General features: G+C 44.4%; 1 protein-coding gene across 2 annotated transcripts in view; it reads right to left on the reverse strand.

Moving 5' to 3' along the window:
• Nucleotides 1–1,612: 1,612 nt before the first annotated feature.
• Nucleotides 1,613–12,248, reverse strand: part of KIAA1549 — a 145,775-nt gene continuing 135,139 nt past the window's right edge. The window contains exons 18-20 of one of the 2 annotated variants that reach the window (XM_028846361.2): nucleotides 11,573–11,730; nucleotides 7,389–7,534; nucleotides 1,613–5,404 (exon numbers count right to left, since the gene is read on the reverse strand). In XM_028846361.2, coding sequence (XP_028702194.2) covers nucleotides 5,198–5,404; nucleotides 7,389–7,534; nucleotides 11,573–11,730 — 511 coding nt within the window. In that variant the 3' untranslated portion in view covers nucleotides 1,613–5,197. Of the gene's footprint in view, nucleotides 5,453–7,388; nucleotides 7,535–11,572; nucleotides 11,731–12,248 lie in introns of both variants that reach the window. The other variant, XM_028846360.2, reaches the window with a different exon arrangement.

Here is a 12,248-nt window from a genome sequence, read left to right on the forward strand (position 1 = left end):
TCCAAAGGCATTTAATATTCTTTTCCTAAATTTCAATGCTGCTGTGTCTTAAGATAAATTATCAAGTCTACTGTCACACACACAAGCCATGGACTTAGCAATGTGCCATGATGTTGCAATTTTCAAGTCATCTTCAGAGTGGAGAAAGTAGTCCTATTTAAACACTGACAATCACCTCCAAGAATATCAAAAGAAACCTGAAATGCACACACTCCTCGTTCGTTAGATAACAAGTGTTAAGTCTATCATATTTTATGTTACAGCAGCTGCTCATAGAAACCCTGTTAGAACGTGTTAACATGTTAGATTCAATGTAAAAATGAAGTTCAGTTGACTATGCCATAGAAATGTGTTTTGTGTTCACATGCTCTGTCTGCTGGTACAGAAGTGGACTTCCTCCTGCTCCTGTCCAGGGCAAATGTGGATAAGCAGGCTCTAGCACTGGCGTTGGAACCTTGCTCCGCAGGTAGAAATGACCACGGTGAAAACTCCACTTGAGCTAAAGTTAGCGTGGGAGTTAAAACTGGAGTCCTCCTACCCCTGTGCCCAAAACCTTAACCAGCTTTCCTTCCAAACGACAAATTCATTCACGTCTGAGAATCTCGTGTGAAAGGGGTGAGAGAGACTTACATAATGACTAATTTGTGAATTACTGCCAATGCACTGCAAATCAGTGTCCAAGTGACTGGTTTGGTCACTGGAGCACTTACAAAGAGGTTGTGCAAATGAAGGAACTTACCCTGTCCACGGGAAATGAGAGACTCCTATAGCACAGAACTAACTGCTTGCTGGTTTGAGCCCAAAGCCTTTAGCGCCTACCTTCACCTGTGCTTTGCCTCACAATCCACATGCCGGGAAAGATCTGGCCGGCAAACACCCACTGCTTAAAAGTCATCTGCCACCCAAATCAAAACGCTATGAAATTAATAAAATTTGGAGAAAAATGTGTAGGTAGCAGTAAAGCAGCTGAATATATATATAGAGATAACCCACTATGCTCCACAAAGGATGTGGCATGGCCAAATGGCTGCTGAGATCTGCTCTAAACAATGACCTCAGTGTCATTCTCATCATTTTCGTCCTCTTCCCTTGCCCCACCAACACTGGAGCAGCACTTCCCCTGTAGATCTTCACAGCCCTGGACATTTCCTTGCTGTATGACTGCAGAAGCATCCTCCCAGCACCTCTTCCTTCTCTTCTAAAACTCCCTCAATAGTGCAGACGGGGATTCCGTCCCCATACTAAAGTGGATCAAGTTCATTTTCAGTGACAGCTTCACTCCATGCCTGCAGCCTTTCCCAGGCCCACTCTCAGCTCTTCCTTCCACGCCATTTGCCTGGGTAGCTGCCCTGCCTTCAAAGTCACTTCAGAAGTTGACGTCTCCCCAAGATACTGCATTTCCAAACACGCAATCTCCACAGCTTCTTCTGGGTGCCTAACGCATTTATGTATTTTGAATGAATTTTTTTCTTTTTGAGACACAGTCTTGCTCTGTTGCCCAGGGTGGAGTACAGTGGTGCATTCTCAGCTCACTGCAACCTCTGTCCCCCGGGTTCAAGCAATTCTCATGCCTCAGCTGGGACTACAGGCATGCGCCACCACAGCCGGCTAATTTTTGTATTTTTTTGTAGAGACGGGGTTTTGCCATGTTGTCCAGGCTGGTTTTAAACTCCTGATCTCAAGTGATCCACCTGCCTCGGCCTCCCAAAGTGCTGGGATTACAGGCATGAGCCACCGCACCTGACCTCTTTGAATGAATTTTATTGATGCTTAAACCATGTTATTTATCTGTATCTTCCATCTTCTACACCCACTCGTACTATCTTAGATTCTAAAATCTCAGAAGGCAAGGCTCATGTCTGCTGGCTTATTTGGTGCCAGAGACACCAGAAAGTCGGGAGCAGAAAGATGCTTAATAAATGCAATTTGAAAATTGGTGAAGGAAGTGAATTTAAAGCAAAATGGGAGTGAGGAAAATGAGTCACACCGAGCTTTCAGTTTTGCTCGTTACCCATGTGTGAACCCACGCACTGCAGGAGCGCAGCGCTTCACATCGCTCATCCCAGGGCGTCCACACAGACGCATGTTACATTTTCACAGTGCTTTATGCGCTCTCCTCACGGGACATCTGTACACATGATCACATTTGATTCTCACAACTAGGGAGCCTGGGAGGAGGCGGGGGAGGTCTGTTCTTGTTTGGCTGATGGGAAGAATGAAGTTCAGAGAAGGAACCAGACACAGTCAGTGACAAAGTAGACTCTGGAAAAAAAAGAAAATCATTTCTCCAAACATTATGACTCAAATTTACAGTTTGTGTTACCACTAGAACTTTTAAAATAGGAAAAAATAGACATAAAATTCAACTGTTCATTGTAGAGTGCTTCCATAAGTGGACTCCAAAGCCACACACTGTCAACACGAGGACCCTTCTTTTCAGTGGATGACATGAACTGAATGTCTGAAGACCGCTAGGGTATGGTGCTGCCCACACAGCTAGTTTGTTCTGAGTTTGGTGACTGGTAAAACTGTTGTGGCAGGCGTCGAGGGGAAGCAAATACAAACTGCGTGTGCTTTATGACCACCAACAGAGTGCTGGTGATCCGGGGGTCTGCTCACACCACACCACAACCACCGGCTGTTTATTATACATCATCTTTGGTCTTGACATCTGTTTAAAAGTGTATTGTTTCTAAGAATACAAATACAGTTACAATCCCTTTATGGTAGTTAGAAAGACATCAAAATTGCTTTTATAGTCAGCCCAATTTGAAACAGAGCCCTCTTTCTGCAACGCTCAAAGGAGGTCACCATTTTTAGTACACTCTGTGTGCAAGCGCGTATGGCCCCGAGCAGCACTGGGAGAGAAGGGGCCATTTATCCCATTTGCTGTCACACGATTTGAATTCATTACAAGGTGTCCACAATAAAATGCTGCTTGCATCTCTGAAATTCTTAATAAGATATTCAGGAAACCTGGTATTTTTGAGTGACATACAAAGAGAATCGTTCAGTTTGGGGACAGTCGGGTATTAAATCAAGACCAAGAGAAATTTTGTATTAAACCAAAACCAAGTCATCAAGCCCAGAAGGGGGCATTCTCTCCAATGCTCCTTGGAACCTCCGAGGATCGCCTGATAAGATGCTGCTGGTTCTTTATTTAACGTCCTTGAGAGATTTACTCTCCTGCACTCTTTCGCTTTCCGAGGTGTCCAGATGAAAACTGGCTACATCTTAACTTCCCAGAACCAACTTTCCTCATACTGTAAGACTCTCAATCTGTACAACAGGCTTCATTAATGAAGGGCTGAAACATGGTTTTGAAATCCAGTGATTACACTCTGGAAACCCGTTTTAGCTGTTTCAGGGGTCTTAAAACTTGACACAGATACACAGGTTTTGATTAGTCAGAGCCCCAAATTTTAGCCCCTTATCTGTTATTTAATGAAAAGTACAGTCATGCACACATCAGGATGTTTTGGTCAATGACAGTCTACATATTGATGGCAGTCCCATAAGATTATAAAATTGTATTTTTACCATATCTTTTCTATGTTTAGATATGTTGAGATACACAAATACTTACCATTGTGCTCAGTACAGTAACAGGCTGTACAGGCTTATAGCCTAGGAGCAATGGGCCACGCCACACAGCCTAGGTGTGCAGTAGGCTATACCATGTAGGTTGTGTAAGTACATTCTAGGATGTTAGCACAGCAACAAAACAGCCTAATGACACATTTCTCAGAACGCGTCCCCATCATTAAGCAATGCATGACTGTCTTCGTTGATCTAATAAAAACAGGTTCATAGTGAAAGTCTCTTAGCTAAGCCTGCTTTTCTTCCGAGTTTCACTCAGGTACCAGAAAACAGAATGGCCCTTGCCACTGTTTTCTTTGCCATTATTTGGAAAGTGGGGGAAATGTTTATTTACATCAGGAGTAAATCTTAAGCGAGATGATCCCCTCTTAGGCCCAAAGAGCATAAGACAATTTTAAGAGCCACTCGACAGTCGAGTAAGAGCACAATAAAATCAGAAATGAGACGCAACTCTCTCCTTTCCCTTGTGGTCTCAAAGCTCTTTTACATTTCTTGATTCATTACACAGAGGCTGAACTGAACTCAATTTCATTTCCAGGCTCTGAACACAGGGAATGTGACTGGTAGGGAGGTATGTGTAACAATGTGGTGGTGCTGGGAATTCTTAAATAACTTTTGCTTATGGAAGATTTCTCATTCAAACATAATCTGTGAACAAATCAACAGCAAAGTGGAAGAAAGGATCAGTGAGGACCTCTTGAAAGCCTCATTCTACAGGATTGGCCTGAGCGATGGGTGCTGACCTGGGACGTGACCAGGAGTTGTATATGCCCAATTAAGAAACAGCAAATACAATGAAGAACGTAGATCTCAACTTTGATCTGTATTTTGGATAACCAAATAAATATAAAGCTTTTTGCCCCGCTTTGGGAGGGATTTTTTTTTTTTTCTAGAACAAAATGAAACCTTCAACATATTCTTCCACTGAAAAAGCCAAAGTTGCGTTTCAGACATGAAGGTGAAGGGCCCTTGGAGCTTAGCACCAGAATAAGGAGGAAGAATGCGGGTGATGGCTTCGTTTGGAGTCATCAGGCTCTACAACCTATCATTTGGTTTCTCACTAGTAGCTTTTTAAAATTCCCAAACAGTCTTAGTATTCTCATTGTTAATGTTACTATTAAAATAAGTTCCTATGGAGTAAAAGAGAAAAATCAAGCTGTTAATAAAATGTCTTCAAACCTCTTTTCAGAAAACAAAGCAGCAGGTTCATCGTACACGTACCAGTCTCAATGCCACAGGAACGCTTGGTTCCTTTCATCCCTATGCTGTCTATAAGTTCAATCTCTGCCTTTAAAAAAGAGACGAATGCAGTCGTTTTGTTAGCTTAGGTTTGAGTTTTGTTTTTGTGAAGTGCTGCTGGCTTTTGGCCAAAATACGTACATTTAAACCGAACCCAAGTGGTCAACTGCCAGCCCAGTGAAAGGCTCGTGAGCTGTCATGTGACATATGGCATCTTCTAAATTGCAACTTGCTCCCTCCCTTAGGCAGGCTGCCCAGGAGTTGCTCCTTCCTCTTCCAAACACCCACTCAGTTGATTTCCTCTTGGTCTTGCTTCCACGGGAAGCAGATACTTGGCAAATCTGCGAGGCGAGGCGGATCAGCTATGGAAGTTCTGCACGGTGCTCTGTTTCTGGGAGAGCCGGAGGAGCTCCTCGCGGATCGCTTTGATGAGAGAGGCTGAGGAGTGGCCGGGCTGGAGGTCTTCCGTGGAGCTGGTGGGGTAACCCAGCCCAGGGCCCTGCAGCCCCCGGTGGGGGAGGTTTCCGGGAGGAGCTGAGGGCTCCCTGCTTGAAGTCCTTGGCACCTGAAATAGCGGTGAAGAAGAATACTCTTGATGTCCGAGCATGTGTGTCTGAAAAACATGGCAAACGTCACTGTACTTCCTACGGAAGAATAAGCCGAGACGTCAAGTGCAAACTGGCTTTAGGAAGGTTCCCAGGACCGCCCACGTCCATCCACCAACTCAGCCCTCCAACAGGGCCCTGCTGCCTATGCCGCAGGTGAGGGGTGAAGACACCAGGGGCTGGGGAGAACAGGAAGGGAGGGAGGCTGCAGTGCCCCATGAGGTGAAAGGTCGGGTGATATCTGAGAGCTGAAGGAGGTAAGCGGATCCACGCAAGGCTGACAAGGGGAACAGCTGCCTCTGCCCTGGACTGGAGCCCACGCAACCATCTTCCGCTTTATCTAGCTGCTGTCTCCTGTCTCTGTGTGTGTGCCTACTGTGGGCTCTGCAGAGCTTGTCTTTAAAAACTTACCTGCACTAAAGCATAAAATAGTTTTGCTGATATTTGCAGCATAAAGATTTGGCATTAGTTTCACAAGAATTATTATACTTTTCAGATTTTTTTTCATGTTTTTTTCCCTCCCAGTGGGAAAAAATGTCTCTTTGCATTTATATGTAAGAGTATTTAAATCTGCATACGAGAAAACACGCTAGGATCAAGTTATTTGTGAGCCAAATGTGGCATTCCAGCTCTAGGTTCTTTCTACGTTTCACTTCTCCAAAGAGTGACCGAGCAGTGCTCCAAAGTGGATGTGACGGGAAACCCTTAACACCCCATGCCAGGCACAGTGGCTCACACCTGTAACCCCAATCCTTTGGGAGACCAAGGAGAGAGGATTGCTTGAGGCCAGCAGTTCAAGATCAGCCTGGTCAACATAGTGAGACCTTGTCTCCATTTTTTCAAAAAAACAAAACACCAAACCAACCCCAAACACCTCATGAAGCTAAGCTGGGCAAAATGAAGGCAAAAAAAGAGAAATGGCAGCAAACTTAAAGCGGATAGCTGAGACTCTAAGTATAACAATGTCTCCTTTAGGGAAACGCCTTATTCTGAAGTTAATGTCCTTTCACTGAGTAAGGGCGTCCAGCCATGAAAGGAATTGAGTTTGTGTGTTGGGAAGGCACAGAAATGCAGCGGACGCTGTAGCGTAACGATCAAGAGAAAACAAAAAGTAATATTCTGGGTGGTATTTTCAAACTTCATTAATTTATCCCCCCAGGATATACAGTTCTTGAGAAAAGCAAATGAAAGCACTTGTAGGAATTACCGATGCTCATATTGAGTGAGTGAGTGAACAGAAGTCTCAAAAAGAAAACCTGTGCCTTAAAATATCCCCAACTGTGTGCTTATTACAAAATTACCTACGCATGGTCATAATACGAATGACGTTAATAAACCCACAGTGAAACACAAATGCTGCGGAAGAGCATGAATATTTATACAGCAATCTCAGCAAACATCAACTCCAGAGTTGTCACCCATAGATTCAAATTTACTACTAAGCTTGAACTCTGCCTCGAGAAAAATTATACTTCCTAAAAGCTAGATGCTAAAGACTATAAGCCAAAACACAAGCAAGGTGGGAAAACGTGAGAGAAGTTAAAACTTTTTTAAATGTAGGTTTTAAAAAGGGACCCCAAAGCAGAAGCTGTTAAATTGAGGGATTATGTCTTTTTTTTTTTTTTTTTGAGACAGAGTCTCACTGTCACCCAGGCTGGAGTGCAGTGGCGCGATCCCGGCTCACTGCAACCTCCACCTCCCGGGTTCAAGTGATTCTCTTGCCTCAGCCTCCCAAGTAGCTGGGACTACAGAGCCCACACCACCACACCCGGCTAATTTTTTTGTGTGTATTTTTAGTAGCGACAGGGTTTCACTATGTTGGCCAGGCTGGTCTCGAACTCCTGATCTGACTTGGCCTCCCAAAGTGCTGGGATTACAGGAATGAGACACCGCGCCTGGCCTATGTGTAAATTTTAAATGATGACCTGAACAGGAGATACTCACGGCCTCTCTTCGCCCTGCTTCGTCCTCCCCATATGAAGGCCAGCCTGGCCCCCCGTACTGGCTGCCTCTGCTTGGGGGGATTTCCACTGGCTGAGCTCCGATTCTGCTGGCAAGCCCCACCTGTGTCAGGTGCTGGATCTGGGAGCCTGGAAGGAACACGGTGGAGTGGCCTGGTCAACATTTATAGGAGAGTATGGCTGCCGAGGAAGGCACTGCCAGCTCTGATCACTACACTCCTTAAGGACAAGGGATCAGGACTTGGTACCAGTTCTGTCTCCAGAAATCTCACCTCAAGTGCCATACTATCAGCATTTCCTGAGGGTCCCATAGGTAGGAAAATGTACCACGAAGCACCATGGACCAAGCAATAAAAATAAACAAATAAAAGAAGAAAATCCCATTGCAAAAAAGTCTGAAACAGAATTCTTGACTCCCTGACATTCATCCCTAAGCCTAAGCCTGTCCCCCATTTCGCCCTCCCCATTTCCACCCAGGGCCGTGCAGCCCTACTTGTTCAGATCTAAAAACCTATACTCTATGCCCAACTCCTCTTTCCTGCGTACTTCCTACCAGCCCATCAGAAAGCCCGCGGGCTCCTCTCCTGAAGCACTGCATGAGGATGACCGTTCCTCCCTGTGATGGAACCACCATCCCGCCCCTGATGCAACTGTTTCCCCACGGGTTCCCCACGTCTAGTCATGGTGTATTCCCTCCAAAACACCCTGTCAGAAGACACTGTCAGCTCTGACCACTGCACTCCTTAAGGACAAGGGATCATGACTTGGAACCAGTTCTAGCTCCAGAATGGCATTTCCTAAGAGCAACAGACCATGAGCTTCTTGGTTCCTGGACTCTGATTTTCTTTTACTTCAGAGGCTGACAGAAATGCCCTTATTTTCGTGGCTAGACATTAGCACTGGGGATAAACGGCACCAAGAAGGCACTTCCATCCATCTCTGTGGCAGTTACCAACGAGGAACAGCTCATTTACTAAGAAAGGCGTGAAAGGTTTGGGAGCCACCATGAAGCTGAAGCCTGGCTCTTTCTTGCTTGTGGCTTCGAGATTCACAAGGAGCTGGATATACAATACGCTTATTTTTTTTCCTTAAAAGGCAGGATATGTATCTATTTAAATCCAGCATATTAAAGTATATATTCATTATAACCCATATTGTGTCTGTAATGTAGCCACAATACAATTAAAACCACTCCCCCAGCCTCACTGGTGAGGTGAGCTGATGGCAGAGCCAGAGGACTCTCTAGAGCTAATTACCCTCCTACACCCAGACATCCGCAGCCTCCTGTTGCCATGGAAGCCAGGTAATACACAATATTTTTCTCCCACATCAACTTCTGTCATATGGAAATACACCTATACTGCAAATTAAGGGAGAAAAGTGATCCTTAAGCACTGTGAAATAGAATACTTATTTCCAAATTTGGAAATTTCTTCAAATTCACCAGTGATGCTCAGACTGGAACCACAAAGGCTCCAAGCATCCACAGCTAAAGGAGGCACCTCCTCCATCTTTAAGTCTATTCCTACTCTAGTTCTTCAATTAACAACCTCAATTCTCTCAATTCTTTCTTTTAAGAGATGGGGTCTCACTATGTTGGCCAGGCTGGTTTTGAACTCTTCCTAGCCTCAAGTGATCCTCCCACTTTGGCCTCCCAACATGATGGGATTATAGTTCTGAGCTATAATTGTTGGTACCTGACCAACAACCTCAATTAATTAACCACATTGAAAAAAAAAAAGAACTCATCAATGGCTTTATTTGGATATTTAATGATAACTAAAAGTCAGGAAAAGCTGTCCTGGCTCTGGGCAGAGCAATGCACTCTACTGGAGCACCAGGTCAGTTACTGAAAAATCCTAACGGTATTAAAATAATCAGGACTGCCAGCACTCCTGGCCCAACAGATGTTGTTTGAGCAAATCTTGCAAAATGCTATAAGAGCAGCGCAGTGTTCCCCATTTCCAAAGGCTCAACCAACTGCACAGGGAGAAAAGCACACCTTCTGTGTAAAGCCACTCCAGTAGCTGAAACCATCATTCGGTAGGATTTTGTATCCTGTGTTGTTCACTTAACAATACAGCACAGGCTTCCTCCATGAGTCAGCATTGAGCCCAGCAAGCCCGCGTTTGCGTTCCAGCTCAGCCACCGACAAGCCACGTGACCCTGAGCAATGGGCTACAGCTACTGCTGAGCCTTGATTCCTCACCTCTCCAGCGGGATAAAAAATCTACCTCAGCCAGGTGCAGTGGCTCACGCCTGCAATCTCAGCACTTTGGGAGGCTGAGGCAGGCGGATCACCTGAAGTCAGGAGTTCACGATCAGCCTGGCCAACATGGTGAAACCCCATCTCTACCAAAAATACAAAAATTAGCCAGGCGGAGTGGTGCATGCTTGTAATCCTAATCCCAGCTACTCGGGAGGTTGAGGCAGGAGAATCGCTTGAACGCAGGAGGCAGAGGTCACAGTGAGCTGAGATTGTGCCACTGCACTCCAGCCTGGGCGACAGAGCAAAAACTCCGTCTCAAAAAAAAAAAGGAAAAAAAATCTACCTTGAGGGTTATTTCAAGGATTAAAGACATAAAACAAATCAAGCATCAAACACATGGGAGGCAACTGGTAAATCTCAAATTCCCCTTTTCTGGCTTTTCATGACTTCTTCATCTTCAAGCTACAGGACTTACTCAGGGAGGCCCTCACTCCTTAGTATCTGAGGAAACTAACAATTCTTTGCTATTATGCAAACAATGCTGTGACAAGTATCTTGGCACATGTCGTTTTTCAATATTTTGGATTTTAGGAGAGTGAGCCTGGATTTCCAGAACTGGAATTAACAAATCAAAGGCTCTGTACGCCCTACTGCCAAACTGCCTTCCAAAAAGTTAATAATTTATGCCACCACTGAAAATAATAGTGACAACAGTCATGGCAGCTAATATTTACTGAAAGTTTATGCTATGCTAGGCACTATTTTGGGCACTTCTGTCATCTTCTTTTATCAGCTGAACAACCAAGGAGGTAGGTACGGATATTCCTAGTACACACAGATGGAGAAACTGGATGCTAACTTTACCATACCACATTATTATAAAAAGAATTTCATGACTGAAATGGTGCATTATGGTGTTAATTTGCAATTTTAAAATAATTTTAAAACTGGACCTTTTTCCTCTTCCCACTGACCTTTTCAGGTTGGCCCACTTAATTTATCTGAGGTATCTTCTACAATAAAAATACTTCTTGATCATGAGGTGCTGTAAATTTCTCCTAGGTACTCTATTTTCTTTTTTTGAAAATAACTGGCAATTTTCAGACAAATACATGTTTCATAATTTTCTATAGTTAAAAACATAATCCTTCTAATAGATCTTAACATTTTCTATTATACGTTTTTACATAATTTCATCTAATAGAAATTTTAAAATAATTTCCTTTTGAATGTTTGATATGTATAATTTCTATATTTGTTCAGATTTTAAACTAAAAATTAATACATCTGAATTTTGCTTAGTATACATGCCAGGCAGGGAAGTTCAAATACCTAACATTTCGCAGGGGAATCAAGACTCACCACAAAGCAAAGCACCTGTAAAGTTCAGGAAAACCTAGAGGATTCCAGGATATATTATTTGTTTTGCTGAGTAACAGACAATGCAAAATAAAAGAATTTCCTAGAAAAGCCATAATGAAAAAATATCCACCAATTATTGCAAATTTGGAATTGGCTTAAACTACTTGCTTTTGTTTTGTTTTGAGATAGTTTTGCTCTGTCACCCAGACTTTGAGAGTTGTTCATTTCAAGCTGAAAAAAGCACCTTTTTGAAAACGAAATCTTGTTTTCATGCCATCCAAAGTGCTCAGACCTAGATCTTTCCATTTACAGTAAGGATTTGGAAACATTTTTCCTGGAGGAAGTGTGCCGTGAATTTCACATGAAGGGCCTGGTTCCAGAGCCAATCAGCAGACAGCAGCTTTAGGAGCTCGGCCTCTCTGTCTCCTCTCTCTCCACCTCCATCTCAGTCAGGATCTGAGGGGAAACAGCCCTGAACAGCGACAGAGACCACTGCAAACTGATACTCTGAGACACCTAAAATAAAATCTCTTTCAATTTAGCCAAAAAGTAAATGTCCCATAGCTCACAAATGGAAGCTAAACAACCACATATACCTGTGGTACCCCCGACAGGCCGAGGCCGGGCCACCGACGGCATCTCCTCCGAGTAGATCCCTCTGGCAGCAAATGGGGCTTCAGCGGACGCCTGTGGCTGCTGGGGGTCAGGGGGCACCAGCTCTGAAGACTGCAGCAAACCGGGGCCAAAACCTGGTCTGAAGGCAAAGCAAACCAGCACATCAGGACTCCACTGCACCCTGGCCTTGGTATTTCATGAGGTCCACCTCCAACCTCACAGAAGGTAACCCTTATTTGTCTACCTGCTTAGCCATTTCCTCTCCTAGAAAGGGAAGAGATGTTTCTCCTGCTCCCCGAGGGAAGGGACTTTTCTATTTGTTCACTGCCCTGCCTCCGGCGCTAAGAACAGTGCCTGCAATACAGTTGATGCTGACAAGGCCAGGGCCTGCTCATCGCCAGCATCTGCCCAGTGCTGTGCTTCCTACCCCTGGCTGCACGTCGGCATCACCTGGGGGGCCTGAAAAAATCACGACGCTCACACTGCACCCCAGGCGAATTCAGAGGCACTAGGGGTGAGACCAACACGGCGGTAATTTTTAAAGCTACAGATGATCCTGCTGTCTGTCAAAGCTGAAAAGCAGTGTTCTAAAGCAGCGGATCGCAAACTTTTTTTTTATTTCCAGACCTCTTTTGACTCATAAAAATTACTGAGGAC

This window comes from Macaca mulatta, chromosome 3 (genome assembly GCF_049350105.2).
Source record: "Macaca mulatta isolate MMU2019108-1 chromosome 3, T2T-MMU8v2.0, whole genome shotgun sequence".
Taxonomy (NCBI): domain Eukaryota; kingdom Metazoa; phylum Chordata; class Mammalia; order Primates; family Cercopithecidae; genus Macaca; species Macaca mulatta.